Source organism: Aphelocoma coerulescens, chromosome 19 (genome assembly GCF_041296385.1).
Source record: "Aphelocoma coerulescens isolate FSJ_1873_10779 chromosome 19, UR_Acoe_1.0, whole genome shotgun sequence".
NCBI classification, from domain to species: domain Eukaryota; kingdom Metazoa; phylum Chordata; class Aves; order Passeriformes; family Corvidae; genus Aphelocoma; species Aphelocoma coerulescens.
Window position 1 is genome coordinate 2,824,717 of NC_091032.1, and position 26,106 is coordinate 2,850,822.

At 43.5% G+C, this 26,106-nt stretch overlaps 1 protein-coding gene across 5 annotated transcripts in view; it reads left to right on the plus strand.

Moving 5' to 3' along the window:
* Positions 1–26,106, plus strand: part of CASTOR2 (cytosolic arginine sensor for mTORC1 subunit 2) — a 142,725-nt gene that overhangs the window by 55,330 nt on the left and 61,289 nt on the right. For all 5 annotated transcript variants that reach the window (XM_069033727.1, XM_069033728.1, XM_069033729.1 and 2 more), the window contains exon 2: positions 17,474–17,544. In XM_069033727.1, coding sequence (XP_068889828.1) covers positions 17,474–17,544 — 71 coding nt within the window. The remainder of the gene's footprint in view (positions 1–17,473; positions 17,545–26,106) is intronic.

Here is a 26,106-nt window from a genome sequence, read left to right on the forward strand (position 1 = left end):
TACCCTTATTTGGTTTTGGTGGGCCTCAACACAGCTGCACACAGAGGAAGATCCAAGACCATTACTCACTAAGTTTTCATACTTTGGAAATGTCTTTTGATGATGCAGCCTTATATTGTTATGAGAGTATTTGTTCTTCCCCAAACCTTTACAATAGGAAGATTGTGTAGTTTTGTTGTAGTTTTTTTAATCTTGGCCACTGATTTCACAATTTTAATTTTCTGTAAATCTTTGACAGCTGTTATTCTGTTGTTTTAATTTTCTCAATTTATTTTAATACTTAGCCTGCACAGCACTTGGTGAGGACAGCACATAAATACATAATTACAGCCTGCTGGACCTTCATAAGGCCTGGTCATTTTGCAGTCTTTGGCTGTTTCCAGAGAATGTGTTTAGGGACTCTGTTGGTTACTGAAGCATCTCTTCTTCCCTTTTCTCATTCTCCCCTTCTCTGTGGAGAAACAGGTAATGCAGTGAGACATAAAATTAAATGGGGATTAGAATTTCAGGAAAAGTGGTATTTTAAATGGTGCTACATTTGATTCATTTATGCTTTAAAGCAAAGAGCGTAAGGCAAGGGAAAATCTGCTAGTTAAAGTATTAAAATCTGCCAGGGACATGGCATTTCCTTTAAGTTCCAAAATACCTATCCAGTCGAAGACAAGTGGAAATAGATGTTGTCTGTTCCCTCAGGGTCTCACTTCGAACTGTCTTAGTTTCTTGCTACCTCTGTTTGTGGAAGGGTTGTCCGAGCATTATAAATGCATTGGATTGGTTCCCATAGACTTTAAATGCCTCTTTAAAACATAGGCTGACCACTGCTAATTAGGTGCTTTTTAGTTTGACTAAGATGACATTAGTACTGATTTCTAATAGTTGGAATCTGAAACTGTTACTGAAATGCTGATGTTTTTCCTGATACAGTTCTGTCATGCCCCCTTTCCCCAATACAATTAATCTTGTTTGAAAAAACTCTACAAATTTAGTAACTGTGATAGCTATGCCAAAAGAGGATGTGTGATGATAACAGGCTTTACCTGGCTTTGAGCTTACTCTGATCCTTTACCCATCGTGATACATGGGCTCGGAGGTATGAATATGAGAATCAGGATTTAAAGCATGGAATTCTCTGTGGTTGTGTCTGAGGTAGCAGCCTGTTAGCCAGGCAGCCAGCTCAGATTAGTGCTAGTAATTCTCTCTTCTCCACCCTGGGAAGGGGCTGACACATACTTCCCGAAATGGCAGCTCAGTATGAAGAGTCCCTCTAGGATCCCTGCCTAGAAGGACCAGGAGGGTGAAATGACAATGGAGGAGACTTTGCTCTGTGACTGCATGTGTTTGGGGCTGTTTGACCCTGAGGCCAGTTACCTGAAGGGTCGTAGGTATCAGAGGTTGCCAGATTGCACAACTACTCCCTAAAGTAATAAAACATCTAAGGCGGGGGGGGGGGAAGGCTTGAGACCTGCAGGTTTTTATTTCATGCTGTATCTTCCTGTCTTGCCTGTGCTATGAGCCGTGTTCTCCTTTGGAATACAAGGTTGATCAAATCCAAGAGCAATCTTTCCCAGCACCATGTCTCCCATAGGACTGATAGGGCTGCTCAGGGATGTAAAACTAGGCCAGTGTACATACCCTGGAGCATCCTCCCAGAGCCAAAAGTGCAAGAGATGTCCTAAAGGGAAGATACCATCAGAGGTACCATGTTCACTGGTGAACTCATCTTAGAATCCTAGAATGGTTTGAGTTGGAAAGGATCTTTAAGATCTTCTAGTTCTTCCTTGAACCCATCTCTTCTCTGTGCATATTGGCTTTTGTGTTATTATCTGGCCATCCCTGTCATGCAGGTACACAGTCATGCTGGTATTGAAATGGAAAACTTCATATTATCAGATCAATTAATTGTATGCCCCACTTTCTCACACTGTGAAACAGTGAATTATTCTTTAATCACCTTGGCCATAATAACTTCTCCCATAATCCCACAGTTGGACAGTTCCATCCGCTTAGTTTTCCACACCTTGAATCACCATTGGCACCTTCCAACTAAATTCCAGCTTGTTTGGTAGTTTGAGATGTTTGATCGTTAAGTACTTGGCAGCTGGGGATGTGCTGAATTTTTTGCTTTGGAGTAATGAGTTGGTCTCACCTCCCTGCCTGATTTTATCCCTGTTCTCTCAGCATCTTCGAAAGCCTTGACCCTTTTGGAGAACAGCCATTAAGACTCCAGCATCTTCTTCCTGACTGGTAATAGCTCATTTAGATCCTGTCATTCTTCATTCAGAACTTAAATTATTTTCCCCCTGTATGCATTAATTTCCATTTATTGACTTTGTATTTCACCTGCCATCTTTTTATTCAGTCACCAGGCTGTTTGGTGGAAATTGAGTTTATGAATCCTTGGTTCTAAACAGCTGTTTTCTCGTCACCCAGCAAACTGAACAACCTTACAAAGCATGTTCCTAAAGCACACTTCTGTGTGACTTGCTCTCTAGAAATGTCTACACCTCATCGTGCTGGGTGCTGCACAAGAGAGCATGAGAGTTCTTGTGCTGAAACTCTGAAAGGATCAAAAGCCAAGTATGAAGGCACTGCAGGTACAGTGCAGCCACTTACATCAGCCAGCAAACATATCCCAAATGTCAGAACATGGTGAGGGAATGGGTAACTCCATTAATTTCTGGAGACTTCTAGAGGATTGGTTTGAGGCCCTGATTTGAGCTGCTTTTGAGTTAATGTGACATCTCTCACAGCGGTGGTCCTGCAGGGATCTGAGCCAGACCCAGCAAAGCTCAGTCCTATGGAGTGACTGGTGTGCTCCTTCAGAGTGGGGGAGCAGCAAGAAACATCTGTGGTCTGGTGCTGGCCATGACACTGGTTTTGAACCAAACAGTGACCCACTCTGCATTATCATTTATGACATATGCAGGAGCTCTGGCTTTTGTTTTGGGTGTTGATTTGGCAGCTGGATTTTAGGAACAATATTCCGAAACTTGCAGAATTCCATCTGAGCCATGTAATGCTGATTTGCTGAATAATCTCTCATGTTTTTCTTGGGTCTGGTAGGTCTGGGAAGAAGTTTGATGCTTCTGCCTTTACCATGGGCTTTTCCTTTGCAGCGTGAAGAGACCAATTTAGAAAGAGTGTTTTGGAAGAGCATTGTTAAAAATAATACCGTCTGGCATTTTCAGGGCTGAAACTTCACAGTCAGTATTGACTGACTTTAAAAACCTTGAAATTCTTGAAATGCATTTTCGTCTTCACATATATATATAGGGAACTTTATCCAAAAAGACAGAAAGAACTGACACGAGAGGAGCTTCCTTTTACTTCATTAGCAAAGGAAGCAGATGAAGCTCCCTTTTGGTGCCTCTGAGTGTTGTAGATTTGGTTAACTACAGGTTTATGGAAAGCTGGCTACAGGCACATCTACAACACTGTTTTGTACATAATATGAGCTAGAATATGCAGAAATACTAAACATCACTGAGCTGGGTAGTATCCATCTTGAGCATGTTACAGTGAGGATACTGCAACACGTGAATCAGATAACGAGGCCCGTGGGAAAGAAGTATATATGGACCAATTCTTGATAGATGTTCCAGAGATGTTCATTTCATGGCTGAGGATCTGCTGAGGAACTGTTCAATCACGGGACCCGAGGGTCCCTGCCCTGCACAGGGGAACACAAAACAACCACTGGGGAACGAGGCTGACCAGGGGCAGGGAAAACCCCGTGCCTCCCACCCAGGGCCCCTCTCCCAGTACCACATGGAGGAGGGGGGAAACCCCAACATGAGCAGACCCGAAAGCAGAGCCTAGAAGAATGAGAACAGTTAAAGGTTGCTTTTGCTGTAAGGTGTCCTTTGTCGTACAAGAAGCTAAAGCGTCTCTCTGAACCTAAGGGAAAATTGATGAAACACTGTTTTAAAATTTTTTATTCAGGCTCTTAAATTGTTAATGTGCATTAAATTTGGGGTTGACATGCAGCTTCGAACAGCATTCCTTGTTGGATGTGGGGTATTGGACCAGCTTGCAAATGGAAGCTCTGAAAATGAGGCCTGAAATGTGCTTCTCCTGCCACTCCATTCCAATGGAGTATGTCTTGCTGAATCTCCTCCTCCCCCTTTAATTCCCCTGCCACACATGTTCTCAGTTACTGCCTGCACTGAAGCTGCGAACATTTCTTGTGCATCTAACTTTCTATACGGAGCACTGGAAATATACTTTAGAAATTTGTGGGAGAACTATTATGTCCCATGCTGGGAAAATTGTGTTTATGGTTCCTGTAGGGAAACAAGTTCATCTAGTCCACAACAGATTTTCTGTTTCATCCTCCTTCTTTTTTATCTTGGAGCAATATTATAAGAAGCTCTTACCCCCAGTGCATTGAGCATGGGTTGCTTCCATATTTGAAATAAAAAGCATATGCCCTGCAGTCTGTGTTTTTCATTGCTGTCCACAAAATAGTCACTGGTTTTAGGCTGATCACAGTAATAGCTACTGTGAACCCCAAATATATGAGTTTGGATGTACAGCAGCATTACATTTTATGACAACTCAGTTGTATTTTAGTGTAGGACTTAAAAGTCAATGTTCTGCAGCAGAGGGCATTAAAGGAGTGATACTATAATGCCTGATTTGGAAAGGAAAAGGAAATGGGACTTAGTCTTTTTCTCAGTGTTTGCATTGTTCTGATAGGATAATCCTTCAGGATCCAGGTGGTATGATGTGTTCACGAGCCTTTGTTGTACATTAAATTGTGCTTTATTTTCCACTGTAAACCTTAGGTCCCACAACCACATCTGTAACATGTTTCTCAGTTCAGATTTTGGTTTGTAGAAGAGAATTTTGTGGTTAAGGAAAATTCAGTGTTTTACTCCACCTCTCTGTTGTGCTGAAAATGAGTTCAACTCTGACAGTGATCAGGGGATATCTCTGCTGTACAGGAAGTTTTTAAAGCACAGTTACCTTCTCCTTAAATAAATGATGGGCTTGTTCAAATGGAAGGAATAGCTTTTGCATCTCATGTGTGACTAAGTTGACTCACAATAGAGGGGCTTCCAAGAGTGCTGGTAGACAAGGATAGCAAAGAGAGAAAAGGAAAAGGTGTGTCTGGATCAATTAGTTAATTGTTAGATAATACAGGAATACTCTTTTCCATTGCACAGAAACTAAACTTCTTTTTCATTTACTGCTCCAACTTCCCCTTCAGAGATTCGATTATAGCATTCTCTCCCACAGCAAAGAGCTCTTCCCATTTTGATGTAAACACTTATTGACCCTCTGTGGAGATTTGAAAAACTGCTTTCCTGTCATTAACAATGATAAAACTGTAAACAATATTGTTAAAGATGCCGGGGGGTAGGATTCAAACCAAGAGAAAGAGATTAAAGGACTTTAGGAAGTGGTGTGCACTTTTACCATTATCCTCTGAGAAGGAAATCAGTACAGGCAGCACTGTACAATGCATCAGATGGAGTTTCATGAAAATTATTTTTATAATTTTTGATGAAATTTAGGGATTTAGAGGTTTTTGCTATTGCTCTGCTGCTTTGTTTCTTATATGTTGCTTTAAAAAAATGCTGGGGGAACAACAGCAATAAAATATGAGCAAAGTGCCTGAGATGCTCATTTAATTCCCATTAGCACAATAAATGCGAATATGATGAGGTTTGTTTTGGTTTTATATCCCCATGCTTCTCAACAGGGATGGTTTAGATCTGTATCACAAATGGAAGCTGAGTCATAGGCTGGCCCAGAGGGCCAGAATGGAGCAAGGCGTTCGATCTGAGTTTCTGGAGATAATAATGTAACTGGCAATTTTGGTGGGAGGTGTTTTTTGTTGGCAGTCTATTGTTTTTTTAGACTGGATAGGAGTTGCCTCATTGTCCAACTTGTAAATCCAAAGACACTGCAATCTAAATTAGCAGACTGAAATAATTCCTGATGTAATTTACAGTTTTACCTAAAAGAAAGTTTTCCTACCTGCCATGTAGGCTTTGGTCAGTAGCAATGGCCATAACCTCCCCTGCTCGCACAAGGCAGTGTGCCTGCAGCCATGGGGACTGGATCCTGTAACCCAGGAGATGTGTTACTGCCTGCCTTAGCACTGGGACAAAGGTGCTCCTATCCCACCAGGCACAGAGGCTTGGAACAGAACCAGTTGCAAGGATCTGGCTTAGTGATGACAGCCTGTCCTGCAACTGTCCTCACATAGCTGGCTGTATTGACTGGAGGAACGTGTTATCTAAGGTTACTTTATGTCGGAATTGTAAAAGGGAGAAGGCAGGCCCCGGTGGGGGGAGAGATATCCAGACCAAAACCAATATGGTTGATAAGAGCAAAACTCCGTTTATTAGCAATCCAAAGGCACTTATACAGTATACCAGCTTGTTAACTCCTAAGTGGCTTAAAGCTTATCAAAACACATTTCTACTTCTACCTAATTGGACTTACATTGGCAAGCTTCCATAGTCATGTTATGATTAAAAAATTCAGTGTTCCCTCTCCTTCTCTCCTGGTTAGCACAGCTTATCAGGACAGCTGCACCGTTTCAAAACTCCCTCTTTGTTCCCAGCCCTGCTTGTTTCTTTCACACAGGGACTTTCCCATGGAGAGTTTTTTCTCACACACAGGCCTTTTGCTTCTAGGCCTATTGCTTGTACAGTTCTTCTATTGATCCTATAATTCTATCAATGATCCATGCCCCTGATCCTTTAATAATTGCAACAACTTTATCTTTTGGATATTTTTATTTTGGCGGTTCTCCTGTCTCTTTGGTCTGAGGGCTGTGACACTCTTCACACTTCAAGCGTCTTCATCCCCTCTCACGTTTATTTGTTCCTAATAAAATTTTTCTGGAGGAGGGAAGGATGGAAAAGCTTTTAAATACAGGGTTTAGGTTCACAGAGAAGAATGTGCTGAGAGGCCTTGCAGGCAGTTTTCAGTTCTCCCCCAAGTGCTCTGGGCTAAGAGGATGTGTCCTTGTCCTTCCTGCATGTTAATAGTTATTATGGTTCCCACTAATGGTTTTACAGTGGGTCAGCGTAGCACAGGCAGCACCTCAGCAGTGCTTAGGATGGCCATGGCTGGTCCATGTTTAAGACTCTTGATACCACTGATGCTCTGCTGCTTTGGCTTCTGAAGAGACTTACATCCTGCTGCAGATGATATGTGTGTCTGCTGTGGTATGGTTCACCTTCTGCCTTAGCTTGCCTTAAATTCATTTTATCTTAGTATTGAGGCTCCAAGTACTTCATTTTGACATAAAGAGCAGCAGATGATTTTTTTACCAGTCTCCTGGCTTTGTGGAGATGCATAGCACCCTGGTAGTGTTCTGAGGCTCTGCACTGCCCTGGCAGGAGCTGCAGAAATGTGCTCAGGCCCATAATGAAAAGCTGAACACAGACAGAGCAAGACAATCCTAATTGGAGTATTGTGTGATACACTCACTACCGCTGTTCTTTCAAATAGTGTTAAAAGCAGATTTCTGTAAAGAAAAATATCCCCTGCTTTTGCCCTTTGCCCATGGTGTGTTGAGCGAAGCTAGTGTTGAGTTTAATGGAAGTCAGAAGAGTTGGGAAGAGAGCTGGTTGAAATGTCTGACTGGTTTATGGTCAGTGAATTGCATGGACAAAATCCAGGTTTCTGTGGCTTCTTTTTAGCTCATCAAGCCATGCCACTAAACCCTGGGCTGATTTTAGTTATATTTCTGTAAACCTTGCGTGTTTGTTGAATTGTTTTGTTTTGTTTTGCTTGCAAATTCAAATTTCCCTGAAAGCCATTTTTTTCAAGTTGAATTTCTTTACTATGATATGGGTCAATCAGTAGTGGCAGCTGGAGGAAGAAGATTTACTCATCTGTGTTTTCAGTGTTCAGAACAAAAATTTGCTTTCTTTAAGCACTTTGCCTTTTGGGGAATGTAGTCCTTAGTGACCCAAAACCAACTGTATGCAAGACACATTCCTATAACTTGATTTTGCTTATGTATCTGCAGATATATAAAGCCATGAACTCATGAAGATGGAACTCACTAAACATCTTGACTTAAATTCACTTACATTCCTCTTATATTGCAAGTCAAACAACTTAAGTTGCAAACAGGACTGTACTCAAGCTGAGGGAAGTTCCTTCTAGGAAAAGCTGAACATCAGCCCTGACTTGTGTAAACTGTTGGGGAAAAAAAATTGATCCTGGGAGCGCTTGTGAGCTGGCAGGATAGCCTGCTAGATCAGGGACAGCACTGACATGTTGTACCTCCCTCTGTTGCAAATATGCTTCAGCGCTTCTCTGGCAATGCAAACAGTCACCCTGTCAGTGTTTGCTTTGAGCTGTGTACAGCCATCTAAATCAGTAGAAATTTATGCACCATTTGGTAAAAAGGGGCAGCACAGGATGAATGCTGACTTGGGAAGAGTGGAGTATCTGAGCTGGTCCCACACCACGTGATTCTCGCAATGTACGTTTGGTCAGCATGGCGTTGCTCCATGTGGGGCTTCTTATCCAGGAGGGCACTCCAGGCACATTGTCTCCACTGATTCTGCAAGGCCCGTTTCTTCCATGCAGACAGGAAGCCACTTAAAGCTGGTTTTTATGTCACGAGATACTGAGCTGTGCTCAGTTTGCCTTGTTCTCTGTAAAAACAGAGCTACAAAAAGGCTTTTGGCATAATAACCCATACTGACCCCAAACAGGTGCCCAGTGCTCATCACCCAGATGCCCCACAGTGCTGAATATACACCTGGATGTTCTGAGGTAAAGAGTGGGTGCCCCAACCCTCCAAAGTTACTGACTACAGTGGTAGCTGGGCACACAATTGCCACCACCTTATGCCACACAACAAATCCTAAGGTGCAAGGGTAGCTGTGGCTTTCAGTTATCCTCCTGCCTGCCATTACCAGAGCAGCCTAGTGATTTTGACTTCTAGACAGGTAGGTAAAATCAGCTAATAATTATTCTTGCAGAACTTGAAGTTGCCTAATTTATAAGAAAATAGAGAAAAATTTGTAAGAAAAGTAGAAAATAATTTCAAGTGAGAAGGGATACCTTTTATTGACTTCATGGCTGTTTCCCTACAAACAAGCATGCTGATGTTTTCCATAGAGTCAGGGGATAAAGACAAACCACTCCATCCATGTTCACCCATATGCTGATAAATTTGAGTTGAGAATTACTGTGTGATAACAGGAAGGCAAACTAGTACATCACAGGCAGTATTAAGCAATAGTTCTCAAAGACTGTGAGAATAACAGAGGATAAATGACATGGTAATTCTCCTCTGTTTCTTGTCTCTGACAGTGCTTTTCAGCACAAATGCAGCTAGTTCCATCAGCAGTCTGACACCTGAAATTTTTCTCATACTGAATCTAGAAAGCTCAAATACTATTTGGGAAAGTAATATCTAACTGAACATATATATTTCTTCTCATTTCTCCCTTCCTCCAGCCTTCTCTCCTGCCTTACTGTGTTCTCTACTCACGCAGATGATAGAAATGAGTTTTCCAAGATGGAAACAGGCCAGCACTATACTGTGCAACTCATCTATGGCTGCCAAAGAGGAAGGTGGGGTCTGTTGTGGCTCACCTAATGCTCCAGCAGCAGCATTTGTAGCACATGTGACGTGCAAGCCAGCCAGCCAGCCCTATGCTCCAGAGCACGCGTAAGTGAGGTGTTCAGGCAGTCACACATGCTGAGTAACATGGTACAGTCTAAAAGGCCTGAGAAGAGAGTGTGGGAGTGTAAGCATGAGCATATACCTGTCTAAATGCTGGTTTGTTCTAGTATTTTTTTACCTCTAAGATTAGTGGAGGATCTTCTTCCTGTCTGCACCTCTGAATGACTGCTGGATTATTCCACCCTGCCTTGTCTTTTGCTGCACCAAGATAAACAAACGTTTCTCAAGCAGAAGGCGCTGACCAGTGAAGATTCTTTATGGAATTAAGATTTGAGGGTCTTGGCTATGTCAAAGTGCAATGGTGCTGTCCATGCAATGTTTGTTGCTGGCATGAAATTTTACATTTCAACTAAAACTAAAAGGAGGTGTTTCAGTTTGAAATGACAAGAAATTATTTCCTAATTTTGATTTACCAAGGCCTTGTTCCCTCAACTTCTGGTACCTCTTTTTGGAAATTAATGTGGCAGATAATAGAAAAGAAAATGATGAATGAGTAGTAGAGGTGACCCATTAGAGTCAAGAAAGAGATTTCTAGGCAAGTTATTCAGAGATCTGCCCCAAGGCTATTGTGGATAGTCACGAGTGGCATAGAATGTGGTAGAAAATGGACCAAGTTTTGGGGAAATTCTTGGCTCCACTGTGGTTTGGAAGTTCACCCCTGGACAACTACAGGACCCTGATAAAGTGACAGACTATTTGCAAGAAGAGTATTGTGGCACCTCTGGAGAGGAGCAATTTATTGCAGTGTCCTAGGCCCTGGCTACTATTTTTCAGACACTGCTTGTCACTAGACAGCACCCTCGGGGAAAAGAGGAGGGCAGCAGAGCAGCAGGCACTGTGACCACTCAAACTGCAGCTAAACCACACGAACAACCCCTGCCATTAGCAATCACCCCTATAAGGAAGAAGAAATCCAAGACCAAACCAATTCACTTAGTGAGGGATGAAGAGGAAGAAGGGCCCTCACAATGGGAGGAGGAGGCAGGGCCAGAGATAATCACCCGATCCCTGTTCTGGGGTGAGCTGCGATAAATGTGAAAAGATTTCAGCCACCAGTCGTGTGAGCCCCTGGTGACCCCGCTGCTTCAGTGCTGGGGTATCGCAGCCCACGCTGTGGAACTAGATAGAAGTGAAGCCAAGCAACTGGGATCCCTGTCCTGGCATGTGGGCATTGACGAGGGGACTGGGAAGAGGACAGGAACTCAGCCTCTGGAGGCAACTCCTGCCAAGTGTGAGGGAAAGGTATTCTCCCAAGGATGATCTAACAGTGCACCCAAGCAGGTGGATCCAGTACCTGAGACAATTAGCTGTGCTGGAGGGAATCTGTAGGGATTCAAATAATGAGCAATCCCCAGTAGCTCCAGATGAGGTGCAGGATATCCATGTGGCAGAAGTTTGTAATTAGCACACCATTGTCATGCACCAACTCATTGGCCTTGATGTCAGTGAAGGAAGGAGAACAAACACTGCTTCAGGTGACTACCCAACTCTGGCACTATGAAGATGTCTCTGTTCAGAGACAAATTCAGGAGAAAACACTCTGGAATGAGTCGTCTCCTCTAAAAAGAGTTCCAACAATCCCTTTATGCCAGTAGGAAATGAATACTAGTGGATGAGAAGGAAAAAATAAAACCCAGCCATTTACTGACAAACAGAATGCCCACAAGGCACAAGAAAAAGGTACATAAGTGCTAGATATTAAACTGTCAGACCTTACCCCCCCACAAACACACACTGGAACAAAAACCCAAAGTGCCACAGGAAAAAAAACCCACTGGCTTACACCACGTGGTAAAAGATGGCACCGGCTTCTCTCTCAGGGAAAATCAAAAAACCAAACTGGAGATTCATGCAGCAGGTCGAGCAAACAGATGAGAACCTGGAGACTTCTCCGGTGTCGATCTTCTCTCCACAGCAGATGAAGTAGGTGGGCCAGAGCCTCTCTCTCCCTGGCTTGGCCTTCCCAAGGCTTGGGGCCGAGATGGAGCGGCCCCTCTCTCCTGCTGATCCCAATTGACTCCTCTCCCGCAGGTCCCATTTTCTCTGATCTCTGGCTAAACAAGCTGTCCAATTCAGCTCAAAAAACTGCCAAAGGATTGCTGCTGCAGCTTCTCCAAGGCCAGGGAAGGGAAAAACTTCTTGTCTGGGCTAACAAAGCCAAGCTAGCCAAGCAAAACCCAGACCGCACTGCACCTGCAAATGCCTGGGAAGTGAGGCTTTGAAAAAGCCCCCCAAAGAGCCCAAGGCTTCCCCCTCCCCTGGACCCACCTTAAAGATACAGCAACCATTTCTGGGCATAAAGCAGAGGATCAGGGAGTAGACTGTCATCATAAATCACCCAAGACAGAAGATCATCTTTTTTTGGTCCCTATTTATCTGTGCCTTGGCTGTGGAAAGACTGTCCAAGACTGTGGACAGATTCAAAAGAGTCGAGCAAATTGAAGAGGAAATGTCCCATGCCCCACCAGCATGGACCAGAGTCTCTGCTACTGGGAGCAAGTGCCCCCTGCTTGAGACAGAGGGGACACACCACCAGGTAACCTGTGCTTTTTCCTGCATGGCCACAGAGAGGACATGAGGAAGTGGGATGGAAACCCCACCTCTGCCCTGGCAGCACAGGTATGAGTTGAGAGGGAGAACAACCAGCATAGGAAATTCTTCAAGGATAAATGCCATTCCAGTCTCCAGTGGGGAAGTCCTCAGAGAAAATAGGAGGGATGACGTTGCTTTGGTTCCTCTTGAGGGGATGTCCAGTTCACATTTTCAAGAAGTGAGCATGGAGTACTATGGCCAGAACCAGAGGGGCCCTGCCTCCAGCCAGGTGGAGGAAAGGGACAATCGGATCTACTGGACTCTGTGGATCCATGGCACATCAGACCCACAAGCAGATACAGCTCTAGTTGACACTGCTGCACAGTGTACCCCCATTCCAACAAGATATGTAGGGGCAGAATCCAGCTCCATTTCTGGGGTGACAGGAAGATCCCAACAGCTGACTCTACTGGAAGCTGAAGTGAGCCTGACTGGAAAGGAATGGCAAAAACAGCCCGTCGTGACTGGCCCAGAGACCCTGTGTATCCTTGGCACAGATTACCTCGGGAGAGGGTATTTCAAGGACCCAAAAGGGCATTGTTGGGCTTTTGGGAGAGCTGCTGTGGAGACAGAGGAAATTAGACAGCTGAATACCTTGCCTGGTCTCTCAGAGGACCCTTCTGCAGTAGGACTGCTGAGGGTGGAAGACCAACAGGTAGCGATCGCTACCACGACAGTGCCCTGACAACAACACTGCACCAACCAGGGCTGTGGGACCCCATCCATGGGATGAGCCGAGAACTGGAGAACCAGGGAGTGCTCAGCAGGACTTGCTCACCCTTCAGTAGTCCTGTATGGCTTCTATGTCATTAATTGCACAAGTGTCCTTTACTGCTTTCCAAATACCTCTCAGAAGATGTTGTAGTAGAATCTACCTCTTGTCATTATTTATAAACTGCAAAAAAGGTCACCAAGAATTAGATGATTAGCATGATTCTTATTCTGTAATACGAATATATATTGTCATGATACAGATTGAAGCATACAAATGCCTTCTCATCTAAAATGAGAAGACAGCCTGGAATAAATCCCAACAAATTACATCTTTCATATTCACACAGCTGAACTTGCTGCTGCTGCTTCTAAATTTCTCTTCAGTTCAACTGCTTCTTTGCAAACTTCTGTGTTACTTCCGGACTTTGCATTTGACTGCCTCGAATGGCATTTGGCCATGGTTTCCTACATGTGGGGAGACCAGCTGCCCACGTGCTTCTGGAATGAATGTTTTCCACAGGACAAACAGTTTTGCAATACTTTACTGTGCTAACAAATAATTAAGCAGTTTCTTTATAAACATGAAGGTAGGACTTGTGGTCTTCCTTAAAGACCATTGTCTGTACTGAACTTTCAAATGATCCACAGCAGTATTCCCAGAAACTTGTGCTCTGTGTGTGACCCATAACAAATAGAAGTCACGTTCATCCCCGTATTACCACTCTTGTGATCTCAGCAGACCTAGAAGACCAAATGTCTGGGGGGAGACACTTCCAGTGTGGACCTGCAAGCACAGCTAACTACTCCACTTTCCTGCTCTTTTCTCCCATGGAGGCTGGAGTACTGTTTGCAAACTGAAATGGTGCTGTTGCTGCATCCCCCAGGCACTTTCCTGCTCTCTGCAAGCTTGCGTATTTCTTCCATACACGGTGTAAGCTTTGCAGTTTCAAAGATCTAATCTAATAATAGATTGGTCTACATTTGTGGCATTGCCAGAAAAAGGCATATGTTGTCAGGCAGTCGAAGTCAGCAACAGTGCTTAAGTGGAAATGTGCTTAAACACTGAGAAGGCAGAAATCCAAAATAATCCACCCAAGGTTTGGCTATTAGGAAACTAAAAATACTGTCTTCCTTCATATAGGGTTTCCAGGTGTACTTAGAGAAATACTGTTTGCCTGATGTCTCAAAAATATTAAAGGGCAGTTCTTTTCCTTTCTTGGCTTTGGTGTGATAATAGAAGATGCTGTTGGCATTCAGCTTATCAAAGACTGGTTTAAGAGGAAAGAGAAATTACTGAAATAACTTGAATGGAAGAGGCATGTGTAGTGTAATGTGGGAGAGAGAGATGACACTGAGTTCCTTTTTTCTATCACACAAGGTTTGCAATTTCAATTTTTCATGTTTAGATTTCCTCTGGGAAAAGTATGCAGCAATGGCTTGAACAAAGTGAATGTATACTGTAAGAACTACTGCTCTTCTCTGTGCTGGTGAAAGACTTTGCTTTTAAATTCAGATGGCTCTGTGGTCCTCCTGACCTTCTACAGAACTGCACTGAGTGGGGGATTGGGCTTTGAGATGGTTTATGGAGATACAAGGTTTTGACGTGAGTTCTGAGGCAGCAATTATGGGATTTCATGTGTACATATCCCTTAAATATTAGCATATTCAGATATGTGCTCAGAAACTGGCATCTGTCACAAACATACTTCTTCTGGGGTCAGTGTGTGCATACAGACACATATTACTGTTCTAGTAAAAAATTATTCCATAAGTGCCATCGCAGATCAGGAAAGGTTAGGTTTTTAATATTAATGTTTTCTCCCTTAGGACCTCTAGTTTCACCCTAGTCAGCATGCATGTGACTCAGTCAGGAAGTAGTAGCAAAGAGTTTTATTTCAGTGACTTCTCTAGGGAATTCATCCACTGTAACAAATAATTCTGCCTCCTGGGACCCACCTGAAGCAGCATTCCAGAAGTCCTTTTTGCCCAGCTTGTATTACCCCTTGCACTGGTAGCAGCCTTGTGCCATTTAGAAGTGACAGTACAAAATTGAGCTGCTGCTATTTTCCGCTTCTTTTGGCACTATTTCTGGAGAGAGTTGAGTTGGTAAATGTGGCTGTCACAGCAGCTATTACCAATGACACAAAATAATTAAGTTGTGGTTTCTATTATGGTGGGGCCACGTCTGTATTTTATAATAATATGTCTGTGCTAGGAGAGAGTGTTATGCTTGATTGTTGTGATGGACGCTTCCAGGAAAACAGGATAGGTCTCTAAAAGCAGGTTGTCTAATACTTTCCGTGTACATTAAATGCTGTTGGTTACATGGCAGACCAGTAATTGAACTGCGTGTTGTTTCCGCTCAGTTTTCTGATGAGGTGATGAGGAGGGCAGCATCCATCTATTTTTCTCCCTGTTGCTTTTGGAGGGGATAGCTTCTATGTTTGATCTTTCCAGTCAGTCAAAAGAATGCTGAAACCAAGTTTACATGTGATTCTTTAATCAAGTGAATGCTTTCATTTTTTGATGTTGTACTAGTTTGAAAACAAACTAGTGGGAGACACCAAGTCAGAATAACAATTTAACGGGGAAATAAAAAGAGGGGAAAAAAATAAAATATAAAGGCAGATAACACTGGGTTAAACTGACAGAGTCAGGATGCAACCTGATACCTGTTAGGGTGGTGGTAGCAGTCTGGTAGAATGGTGGCTGCAGTCCTCTGAAGCAGTGATCCTGTAGAAAAAAGGTCTGCTCCTCCTCAGAAGGTCCACTGGTGGCTGTGTAGCTCCTGGCCTCTGGAAATCCAGTGGAAAGGTTCTCTCAGGTGTTCAGAATCTCAGATTATATCCACGATGGGATGCTTGGTTCCTCCCTCTGGGTGGAGCATCTCACAATAGGGTAATGATTCATGAGGCCAAGTGTTGATTAGGCTCATTAACAGAAGATAGTCCGGAGGGAGTTATCTCTGAGTCATGGGCAGGACAATGATGGGCCATGAACAGCAAGATAGTCTGGGGGGAGGAGGCAAGGAAACACTGCCCCACCTGATTTCAACAGCTCATGAGGGTGGTAATAGAATACACTGCAACCCAGGACAGATGTCTTGAGCCACCAGTATGGGGGTCCAGACTTTCAGAAGTCTTGAAGATTTTTGGACACAGATGCTCAGCAGTACTGAGAAGCCCTGGTAGTTCCTGGTTCTTGAATCCTGCTGAGCTGTGCTTCATGCAGGAATTACACTGTGAATATGCTGTGAAATTTGGGGGGCCTTGAGAACAATCTCTCTTCTTCCAGTATTTAAAATATTTTCTGTAGGTTGTCTCAGATAAATTGGAGAGTATTGTAGTGTAACTGAAATCCTGCTCTTTGTTCTTAGAGACACATGCTCATCCTGTTGCACCCAATTTAGAGGGAAAAATTTCTCCTGGGCTTAGGCAGCAAACACAGTCCACGTGCTCTGGCATTCTCCTGGAGGGGCCGGGAGCCCTGCGGGTGTTGGGGATGCTACCCAGAACTGTGCTGATGCTTTGCTGAAAATGAACATGAGTTTGCAAAATGTCATGCTAACCTTCCTGCCATTGCTGGGGACCAGCTGGATAGAAGCTGGGTTTTTTTCAATAGATGTTGCTGTGCATATGTTGGTGTGTCAGGGAAAAAAACCTTTTCAACTATATGTGGTGTTAAGCCTTAAGGCTGAAGCTTTTTTTGTTTGTGTGTCTGCAGTGGAAGAATCCCATGTCACATTTGATTTGTATGTCCTGTTAGAGGTGACATTGTGCTAAATGCTGAACAAGCTGGGGATGCTGCGCTGCACGTGACCTGTGATGTCAGAAGATGAGCATGGAGCAGAACAGAGGCCACAGGGGATTGGGCAAGGGGAAGCTCAGCCTTGTGTCAATTGGCTTGATGGCTGCTACCACTCTTCTTCACTGGGAGCACCTGAGGAAGGGGAGAGGACCAGCAGAGGAAATTGGGATTCTGTCTGTTGGTGGCAAAAGCCTCTGAAGCAGTAAGAAGAGACATTGGGGCTTGGCTGAGAGATTAGATGTCAAACCTTGCTAAGGCAAGAAATTTCAGTGGGCAAAAAGGGAAGGCAGGTGCCTACATGAACCGTGGAAATGCTTTTGGAGGGTGCTGGAGTGAGCAGTCAGTGAGCAAAGTTTTTTCCTCTGTGTCAGCGCAACAAAGCAGGTCCTGGATGTGATGGGAAGCCTTAAGGGATATGGTAAGAAAAGTAACTAAGAGCTAAGTCATAAAAATAATAAGAGTTTTACCAGCTCCATTGTGCCTGGGCAGGCAGCATAGAATGTGGGTCACACAGTATGAGTTAGCCAGAAATAAAATCCAGGTCTGTTAATGCCTCAGGCCTCTCCATAAACACCAGACTGTGACTCTTTCCTTCAGCACAGCTTGGATGGGAAAGCACCTCCATTTTAGGTGGAAGACAAGGAGTCCAGCTGCTAATCATGTTCTCCTGCTATTTGCCTTTGCCAGGTGCAAGTTCTTCAGCCTCACAGAAACCCCTGAGGACTACACTATCATTGTGGATGAAGAGGGATTCCTAGGTAAGTGTCAGCAGGTGCCACTTTGGTATCCAGCCTGAGGGTGGATGAGGAAAACATGTCATCTCGCTGAGACTGTAAACCAAAATGTTTGTAAAACAGGTCTGTTTGCCAGTGCTGGTAGTACAGCTCTGAAAGGTGCTTTGATCACTTAAGCACACTGTCTCTGCTGCCATGCTGTGCAAGGCAATTCAGATATGGAATATGAATATATTTGAATGCTGGGAGAGGATCACATCCAAGTCTTAAAGAGTAGTTTAAGCATGTTTGAAAAAGCAAAACCATCTGCGTACGATTGCATTAAAATGAGCTGGCCTGTGTCCCCAAGCCTCCACAAGCATACCACATCTTGCATTTCCAGCTTCTGTCAACCTCTATCTTTGAAAGGAGCACTTAAAGATGAATAGTTTGCATCATCCCTGCCACAAGCACAATGCTGTGGAGTTGTGAATGGGCTCCTTTGGCTCATCACCGAAAGCTGTGATTTATCCCCCTTTCTTACACCCAGCTCTCCCTGTACGAAGTGTGCCATCTTTGCCTGGAGTGGCTGAAAGGGTCAAAGGTGGGTCACAGAAGGTGGTTGGTATGTGCTTGAGAGCTGCAGATTCTTGGCATTGTGCAAGTGCTGATGTAGAGAATGGTTTGGCTCTGTAGATGGAAATAGTTTGTAATAACCTTTATCATGTTTGGAGGTTTTGTTTGTAACAGTGTTATTGAGGTGGTGGAATGAGGAAGTGTTGGGCAGCTATCATTATTTTTGTTCAGTTGCTCTTTCTGTGTTTGGAATTAAAAGTCTCATTTTGAGATCAGAGAAAATTCATTAAAATATGAAAAAAGAGGATTTTATTCCTGAATAGGAATTAACTGTTGAGAACCTTCTTGTTACACTGTAAAATTCAATGGTTTTGTAATATCCAAACCACAAGGAGAAAATCTGAAACGACACCATCTTTATTTAGTACAGAGTTTTATGATCAGTAGCCTTGCTGAAGTAGGCCCTTTTCTGCTTCAGGAATACTCACAAACGTGTAAGAGAACAAGCTACACTTCAGTCCAGTACAGTGGTACCTGAAGATTTTAATAAATTAATCACTAGGCTGAGAATGCTAAATGGATCTTTACAGCTATATATGTTTATAATTTGGGAGTTTTGGGGTTTGATTAAAAGTCTATGCCATGTACTTTTGCTCCCAAAAGAGGAGGTGACATAGAGTTCTGCTCCCAGTGTCCCTTGTTGTATTTTTTAAAGGGACATATGTGCAAGAATTTTACTACTATTGGTAGTACCAGCTTTTTTGTTATCAGTGGCAACTGAGGAAAATTACTTCTAATTTGGTCTTGCCATAACAGTAGGATGCAGAGCCTCCCTCTAAGAGCTTCCTGTTGAGCAAAGGCTCACTAAAGGAGGAGAAAGTTTCTGGGTTATTTTCCAAGGGGCACAGCACGTGGCAGAGCAAGAAACCCAGAGATTCTCATTCTTAGGAAGGAGTCTGTGTCACTGAACCTGCAGGTGCCAGCATCATGTCTGTCTGACATCTATGGCACTCGTTTCTCTGCCCAGTTGGCATGACACAGATTTTTCAATTCGGTCACTGGTGACAAGCTGAATTGCAGCCACCCCTGTACAGTCTCCAGCAGCTACACTGCTGTTTATCTCTCTAGAAATTATACTAGCTTGAAACAAAGGTGAGCTCAAGCAGTGGTCTTGCTCATCCATACTGAGGGACTGTTGCACTGTGCACTACTGGTTGTGCTCAGAGCAAATCCCAGGTCTGGCATGACCACTGTCCTCAAGAAGCTGCATGTCCCACTGGTGCCCAGGTTATCTCTGTGAACCAGGCAGCGCTGCTGCAATTCAAAGCAGTAGTCCTCTCTGTTTAAATCTTCTGCTACCTTGGCTCTCTCTGGCACCTGAATTTAGTGCTGATAGTCACAGTGCCCATGTACCTTCAATTGGGCCATGGTTTTGGGATACAACATCCCTGTTTTTTTCAAATACACCATGTGCAGTTGGGGTGCTAAAGCAGGGCTTTGCAGGAGAAAAGATAAACTTCCAGACAGTGCATAGGAATGAGGGAGTATGCTAAGGCCATCCTCTGCTACAGCATGGTGTGGAAGCCAGGTGCAAAACCCAGCCTGGGTAGTAGTGTCACAGAGCTGCTGGCTTCATCACCTTTTCTGTGCTTTCCTTTTTAAGTGATGATCTTCTGGCGAGACCTGTATACACCACACCCTGCTAACTCTCTTACCACAGCTCCATATCCTTGGGTTTGTATCCAGCCCATGTTCTTCTTTCTGAATTGTCACCACCACATCCAAAGCTTCATCTCAGAGTTAGCCCTGTGTGCAGTTCCATCCCTGCTCCTCAATTCAGTATGGTGTAAATTTTTCGTAGTCTGGAGAAGGATCTAACATATAGTTACAGTGAAAGGACTCTGCTTCATTCCCTGCTTTCCCTCACAGTCTAGCTAAAAATGTCTCAGCAAGATAAAGTTCACTTTTCCATTGTATAGCCTGTAATCAGCACATGGGCCTGAACAGAATCAAAATCTCTGAGTTCCAGTATCCCACCTTCTTGCAAAACAGTACCAATCATGTCTGCCTCGAGCGCATCAGCTGCTTCTTGTCCTGAGTAGTGAAGTGCCAAATTCAGCTCGAGAATTACAGAGTAAATCTTCACCTTTGATGAGCAGTTCAGATAGCAAGTCCGACAGTAAATGACTTTCTTTTCTTTCCAGGTAACTTTTTTTCTTGCAACACTTAACAAACTCAATGTAAGTCTCTGAAGGACAGGTTTTTCTGTATGGAAAATGAGAATCTTTCTTTCTCAGGCACCTGTATGAATTATTGCTGCAGCAGCAATGAGAAAGTTGTCCTGTTAGCTGGCATCTTCCATGTTAGCCAGGCTCTTTCTCCTGCACGTCACAAATACCACTGATGGGAAAAGAGCAGGCTGAAGAAATACTGGCACTTTCATCAATCCTTGAGGTTAACACTTAAAACATACTGACATGCAGTAAACATTCTTAACTGTTTTGTCAAAAAATAATCCCTAGGCTTGTTTCCCTGAGAGCAGCAAGGGAGTCAGGCTGGTAAAGAAGTTGTTATTCCTTCTCCCCAGAAAATGTCCACAGTGCAAAGCCTAACCTGCTTAAGCATTCATCATGCTGAAGGGGAACAGCTACAGCCTAATTTTTTGCTTTAATTCCCTGGTGGTGAAGTGGGGATTACATTTGCACAGAACCTTGTTTGTTCCAGTGGCCATTTCTTGGGCTTTGGCCTGCTAATGAGGAAGAATTTTATTCAGCAAATAACACAGGGAACTGTGCTCAGAAAGCTCTTTTCTGGGCTGATACTGAGATGAACTAGCAGAAAGTTTGGTCATGGGCCCTCCTGCATGAAGACAAATGTCTCAGCTAGTGGGGTGCTTGAACAGCCATGTGCAGTCCTGGCATTTATCCCCCTGCTGCACAGCCAGCACATGGCAGAAAGGTGGAGCAGCTGCTGCTCCCTGAAATATAGGAACATTTGTTTGGCTGGTTTGCTTTTTTCCCAAAAGTTTGGCTGAAAGCAGGAGCTGTTTGTGCATTTGCAGATAGGCCATAATCCCTGTGTTCTCTGCATAGTCTGTTCCTTTTTCAGAGAGCAGCAAGGACAGACTGTCTCTGGGCAGCTGGATGAACAGAGCTTCTAGTGTGTGGTCTTGCTGGTCCCAGTAGTCTCTGTTCATCAAAGGTTTTAGCTTTCACACACTGAAAGGAAGCACATGCCATCACACCTGGAGATAGCCGTCATCTTGAAAACCCTGTTTATATGCACTGGGAACATCTGCATAAACGGAGCCTGGTACAGTCTGTCACCCAGGTGAAGCTGCTCTGAAGATGGATTATTGTAAAGCAACACATTGCTAACATTTTCAAGGTGAGGTTACTGGCTTCCTGGCCTTGGCACTTGGTTGATGTCCCTTGCGTCCAGTCTTTCATATAGGCAGTGAACTTTGAAGGTATTGAAGTAGGGAAAAAGAAATCAAGTGCTAGGGTGTCAGGGTTTGATGCTGGAAGGCACCCACAAAAAAAACCTGTTCACTCATTTTCCTCTGCTATAGCTAAGCAGAGGAGGAGAATTTAAAACAAAAAACTTCATGAGTTGAGATAAGGATTAGGGGAAAAACATTTTAGGGGCAAAACAGGCTCAAAACTTCAACAGTATAAAGAAAATTTATTATTAACAGAATTAAAAGTAAAAAGGGTAATGAGAACTAAAATAAACCTTTAGAACACTTATTTGCTTCCCAGCCCCTCCCTCTTTCCACTGACTCTGCAAGGAGACAAAACATGGGGTTTTGGTCAGTCTTTCACTTCTTAAAAATCTTTCTTCCGTACACTTAAGGAAAGGGGCCCAGCCACCACGTCGGGAAGGGCCTCGGCACAAAGGGGCCCAGCCACCACGCCGGGAAGGGCCTCGGCAGCCACCACGCCACAAAGGGGCCCAGCCACCACGCCACAAAAGAGCCCAGCCACCACGCCAGGAAGGGCCTTGGCAGCCACGGCACAAAGGGGCCCAGCCACCACGCCACAAAGGGTCCCAGCCACCACGCCGGGAAGGGCCTCGACAGCCACGCCACAAAGGGGCCCGGCAGCCCCACTCTGAGGGCCCGGCAGCCCCATCGCCACCCCTCCGAGGGGAAGATGAAAGAAACTTCCCGCACTTTTTCCTTTCTTACGTATGTCATCACAGAGGTGTTACCAACTTCTCTAATTGGGCTAGCAATCTGCCCTTTGTCAGAGCCTTCAGCGATTGGCTCTGTCCTGAACATAGCAGAAGTTTAGTGAAGTTTTTCCCACCCACTAAAAACCAGGCTGTGTTAAACCAACACATAGGGTCAAGGGAGGAGTGAATCACTGTGATTTTCAAATTTGTAAACATGCATATTCTAGGTTCAGGGAAATCTGGGGTGAGGGACACACATCACCTTTATGTACTCTGGTCTTCTTTCTCCTAGAACTGGCAAGCCCATTTCATGTAGATTATTGCAGTCAGCAGACCTTAGGTCCTGACTGACCTCTTCTGGATCAGAACCAGAGAGGAAAAGCCATTTCATTTCAGCACTGAAGCAGCTGTGAGAAACATCCTTCTGAGGTGCAGATCCGTGAACACAAAGCAAGACTCTTGGTCTTCCCACACGGAGGTTCATCTGCAAGATGGACGTGACAGTCCTTCCTTAAACCTTCTTTGGCTGCCTGATATGGCTAGTAACTTCTCTAAGGCCAGAAATCCATTCATTGACACATTTTCTAGAAGGAGGAGGTTCTTAGTCTCAGCTCATACTTCACAGTAAATTGCCCAGTACATTAAGAATAATGGAACTATTTGAAAAATCACAGCTAGTTAGAGTGGCAGAAAAAATTTCATTCTATTAAGAAAAGGATAAAAAATAAAAAAGCCATCTTGCTGGCAGTGCTTTGTTTTGATAACCATCATCCTCAGACAACCCTGTCTGACCTTGGATTCAGGACCATCATATACTTAGTAGCACACTGGGTTCCTATTTCAATAACATCAAAATGGTGAATTGCTTTTGGTGTCCTCTTTTCCTAAACGTAAACTTTTACTGTATATATATAAAGTGTTCTCTCTCTTTTCCTGAGAAAACAGCTTAAGTCCAAGCACAGAACCCATCTAGCTACGAGCAATCTTTAACTTTCTTTAAAGATACAGAGGGAAGCAAACTAATAGTTGCATCTGGTTTTCTGAATATTCCTTCTAAAACTATTTTTTCTTTAGTTTTTAATTGACCAGTAACTAGGCCTTTGTATCTGAGACACAGTGGCATAATTTACTTTCTGACATTTATAGTGCTAGATTCCTCCCCCGGATGGCCAGGAGCACCTGTGGTTGCTAGGCAGAACATGTTTTTCTCTACTAAACCCATGTACAATCATTCTCTTCTGATCTCTGTAATGGTTAGACTATGCTTTGTCTGAGGTTTTCAGGTTTTTAAGTAATGTGGTATTAATTACCTAAATTCAAATTAAAATGTGGGGATTTGACTATTGCCTAATTAGAAATATGTGCTAGGTTGGGGAGGGTTTTCCTGCAATGCATCTTTACTAATATAGATCAATAAACATTTTGGGGGTCTGTGATTACATGGGATTTCTGCCCTCTCCCAAGAGGCAGTAGGGTTTGGTGGTTAAAACTTTTGGGAGAAGGAAGAGAAATGAGAAATATACAATATTCCAAGGTCTGCTTTGCGTCACCTGGGGAAAGGAGCACTTTATCTTCTTAAAGCTTGTATGTGAGTGGGTTTGCAAATTTTGACAGCATATATTATTCCTTATGTTTGTAACCTGCCACATAAAGTCTTTTGGTTCAGTTTCTCTGCTCACTCCTATTTAAAGAAGTACTGCATAAATAATACATATTTTTCACTTTTTCCTCCAGCAGATGGGTGTGTATTGATATCTATTTTTGTTTCACAGCCTGTGGTGAGAAAGCCAAGACTTCTCTTCCTGAACCACTTGACGGGCCATGATTTCCTCCTTAAATTTATTACATCTTGGATGCTTCCTAGCACTTTCCAAGGTCTGAGATAAATGAGCAGATAAGATACCAGGGCTCCTTCTTACCAACCCCTCTCATAAATGCAGGACCTACAGAGCTTTTCTGACTGAAACAATGAAACAATTCATTGAAATTTTAAGTTGCTCTCTAAGATCAGGATGCAGCTCAACAAAAAAGTAGCAGCCCTCCTTATATTTTTTCACTAGAGAGCATTTGACCATCTGCTTGTTCTTCCACTGGTGCATTCTGTTTTTTTCTGAATGTGGGCTTTAGGGGAAAGGGTGGCTTGCCTTGTTTGTACTGGAGCTGGCTGTAGTCTGCCAGCTGTGAGGAGATGCCAGGGTGCTAAATGTGCAAGGAAGGGCCAAGGCTGAACACATACTCCAAGACCTTTTGAAGCATTTATATGTTGCAAGTGCAGGTAAGACTGTGATTTGTCATCTTTCCCTACTTTTTAAGTGAATTTTATATGGAGCACCCTGTGAGAGATGGGTAAGTGCTGTTGCCCCCTGTCATAGGCTGAGTGAAGCACAAGGAAAGCTGAGGAATCAATGATACAAGCAGCAAAATGAGTCCCTTTTCCTATGGCTAAAAACATTCAGCCATCAGTTCCCAATCTTTGCTAGCTGTGAATCTACTTTAGGTTTAAGCCATACTTTTCTCAAGTTCATAACATGAACAAGGAAGTGGATTTCCTCCACCTTGGCATCTCATAAATGCTATGACCTCAGTCTAGAAATGGAATCTTCAGTAACCCATGAAAAAAAACAGTCTGTCATCATCTGCAAACAGAGAAAACATCTCTTTCATTGTAATTGTTGCAAAATGCCAGTGTGCAGCACTCCCCAGGGCTGATCTCTGAGCAGGTTTGCCAGATGGTCTCATGAGTGCAGGAGATGACTCAGGTTTCCCAAGGATCAGCAGTCATTCATCAAGGTGAGAAAATTTCTTTTCCTGACAGGCTTGGAGGATTGTCCTGATCAAGTGAGATTGGAAAGCCAACCAAACTTAAATCCTGTCTGTACCCAGACAGAGACTCTCAGGCAGAGGTTGCAGGTTTTGTGCCCAAAAACTTCATCAACTTTATTTTCTCCTGATGCCAGTGATCAGTCTTTTCCAGCTTTCCAGGTACAAAGTCTCCAGAACTAATGATGGATCAAGGGTAACTCATAATCCCAGTGCAATGTGTCTAGTTGTTTGGTTTTCACTAGAATCAGTTGAAATCCTTCTATCTGACTCTAGAATGCAGACTGGTGCATGTGCATGACTCCAAACTAACAGTTCTCTTGGGGAGAATTTGCTTGATGCTTTGATGTAATTCTTGTGCAGTTAAAACAAAGGGGGGATGATTTTACTTTGCATGCAGTATTAAGCTGATGGTGACACACTGGCCAACCATCATCTTCTTCAGGCTTTTGGCCTAACAGTCACATTCATCTTGGGTTTGTGGAAGGGCTTCTCCATGGGCAAGTAAGCCTTTCTCAAGTGAGCAGCTTTGCTATTGCAATCACAAGGTGAAGACACAGGGAACCAGAGCACCATGGTGAAGTTCATAGGTCTGCTGCAGGCTTTTCTGTTTGACCTTGGACAAGTCTCTCACTGTGTCTCAGTTTCCTCATCTGATAAACAGGGATAATCCAATTAAATCACCTCATAACAGGCCTTGTAAAGATTAATTAGTAAACGTGGAAATGCTTTGAAAATGTAACAGGCAAGGGCCATTATAAATAATAATAATAATTGAGGTAGTTTTTCTGTCCCTCAGGATTCCCTATTACAATGGGTGCACTTTCAGCCTACAGCAAAGTCAGGCCTGTAGTGGAACAGATTTGAGATTATGGTGGGAAAAAACACCCTTTATGGGGAAAGTTACATAATCTTTTAAAAATATCATATTTTAGCATTTAATCTTGCACAGGATTAAGATTCACAACATCAAGGTTACAGTCATACCATTAGGAATTTAGTGGCTCCATCTTCAAGTCTTGTTTGAAATGTAAT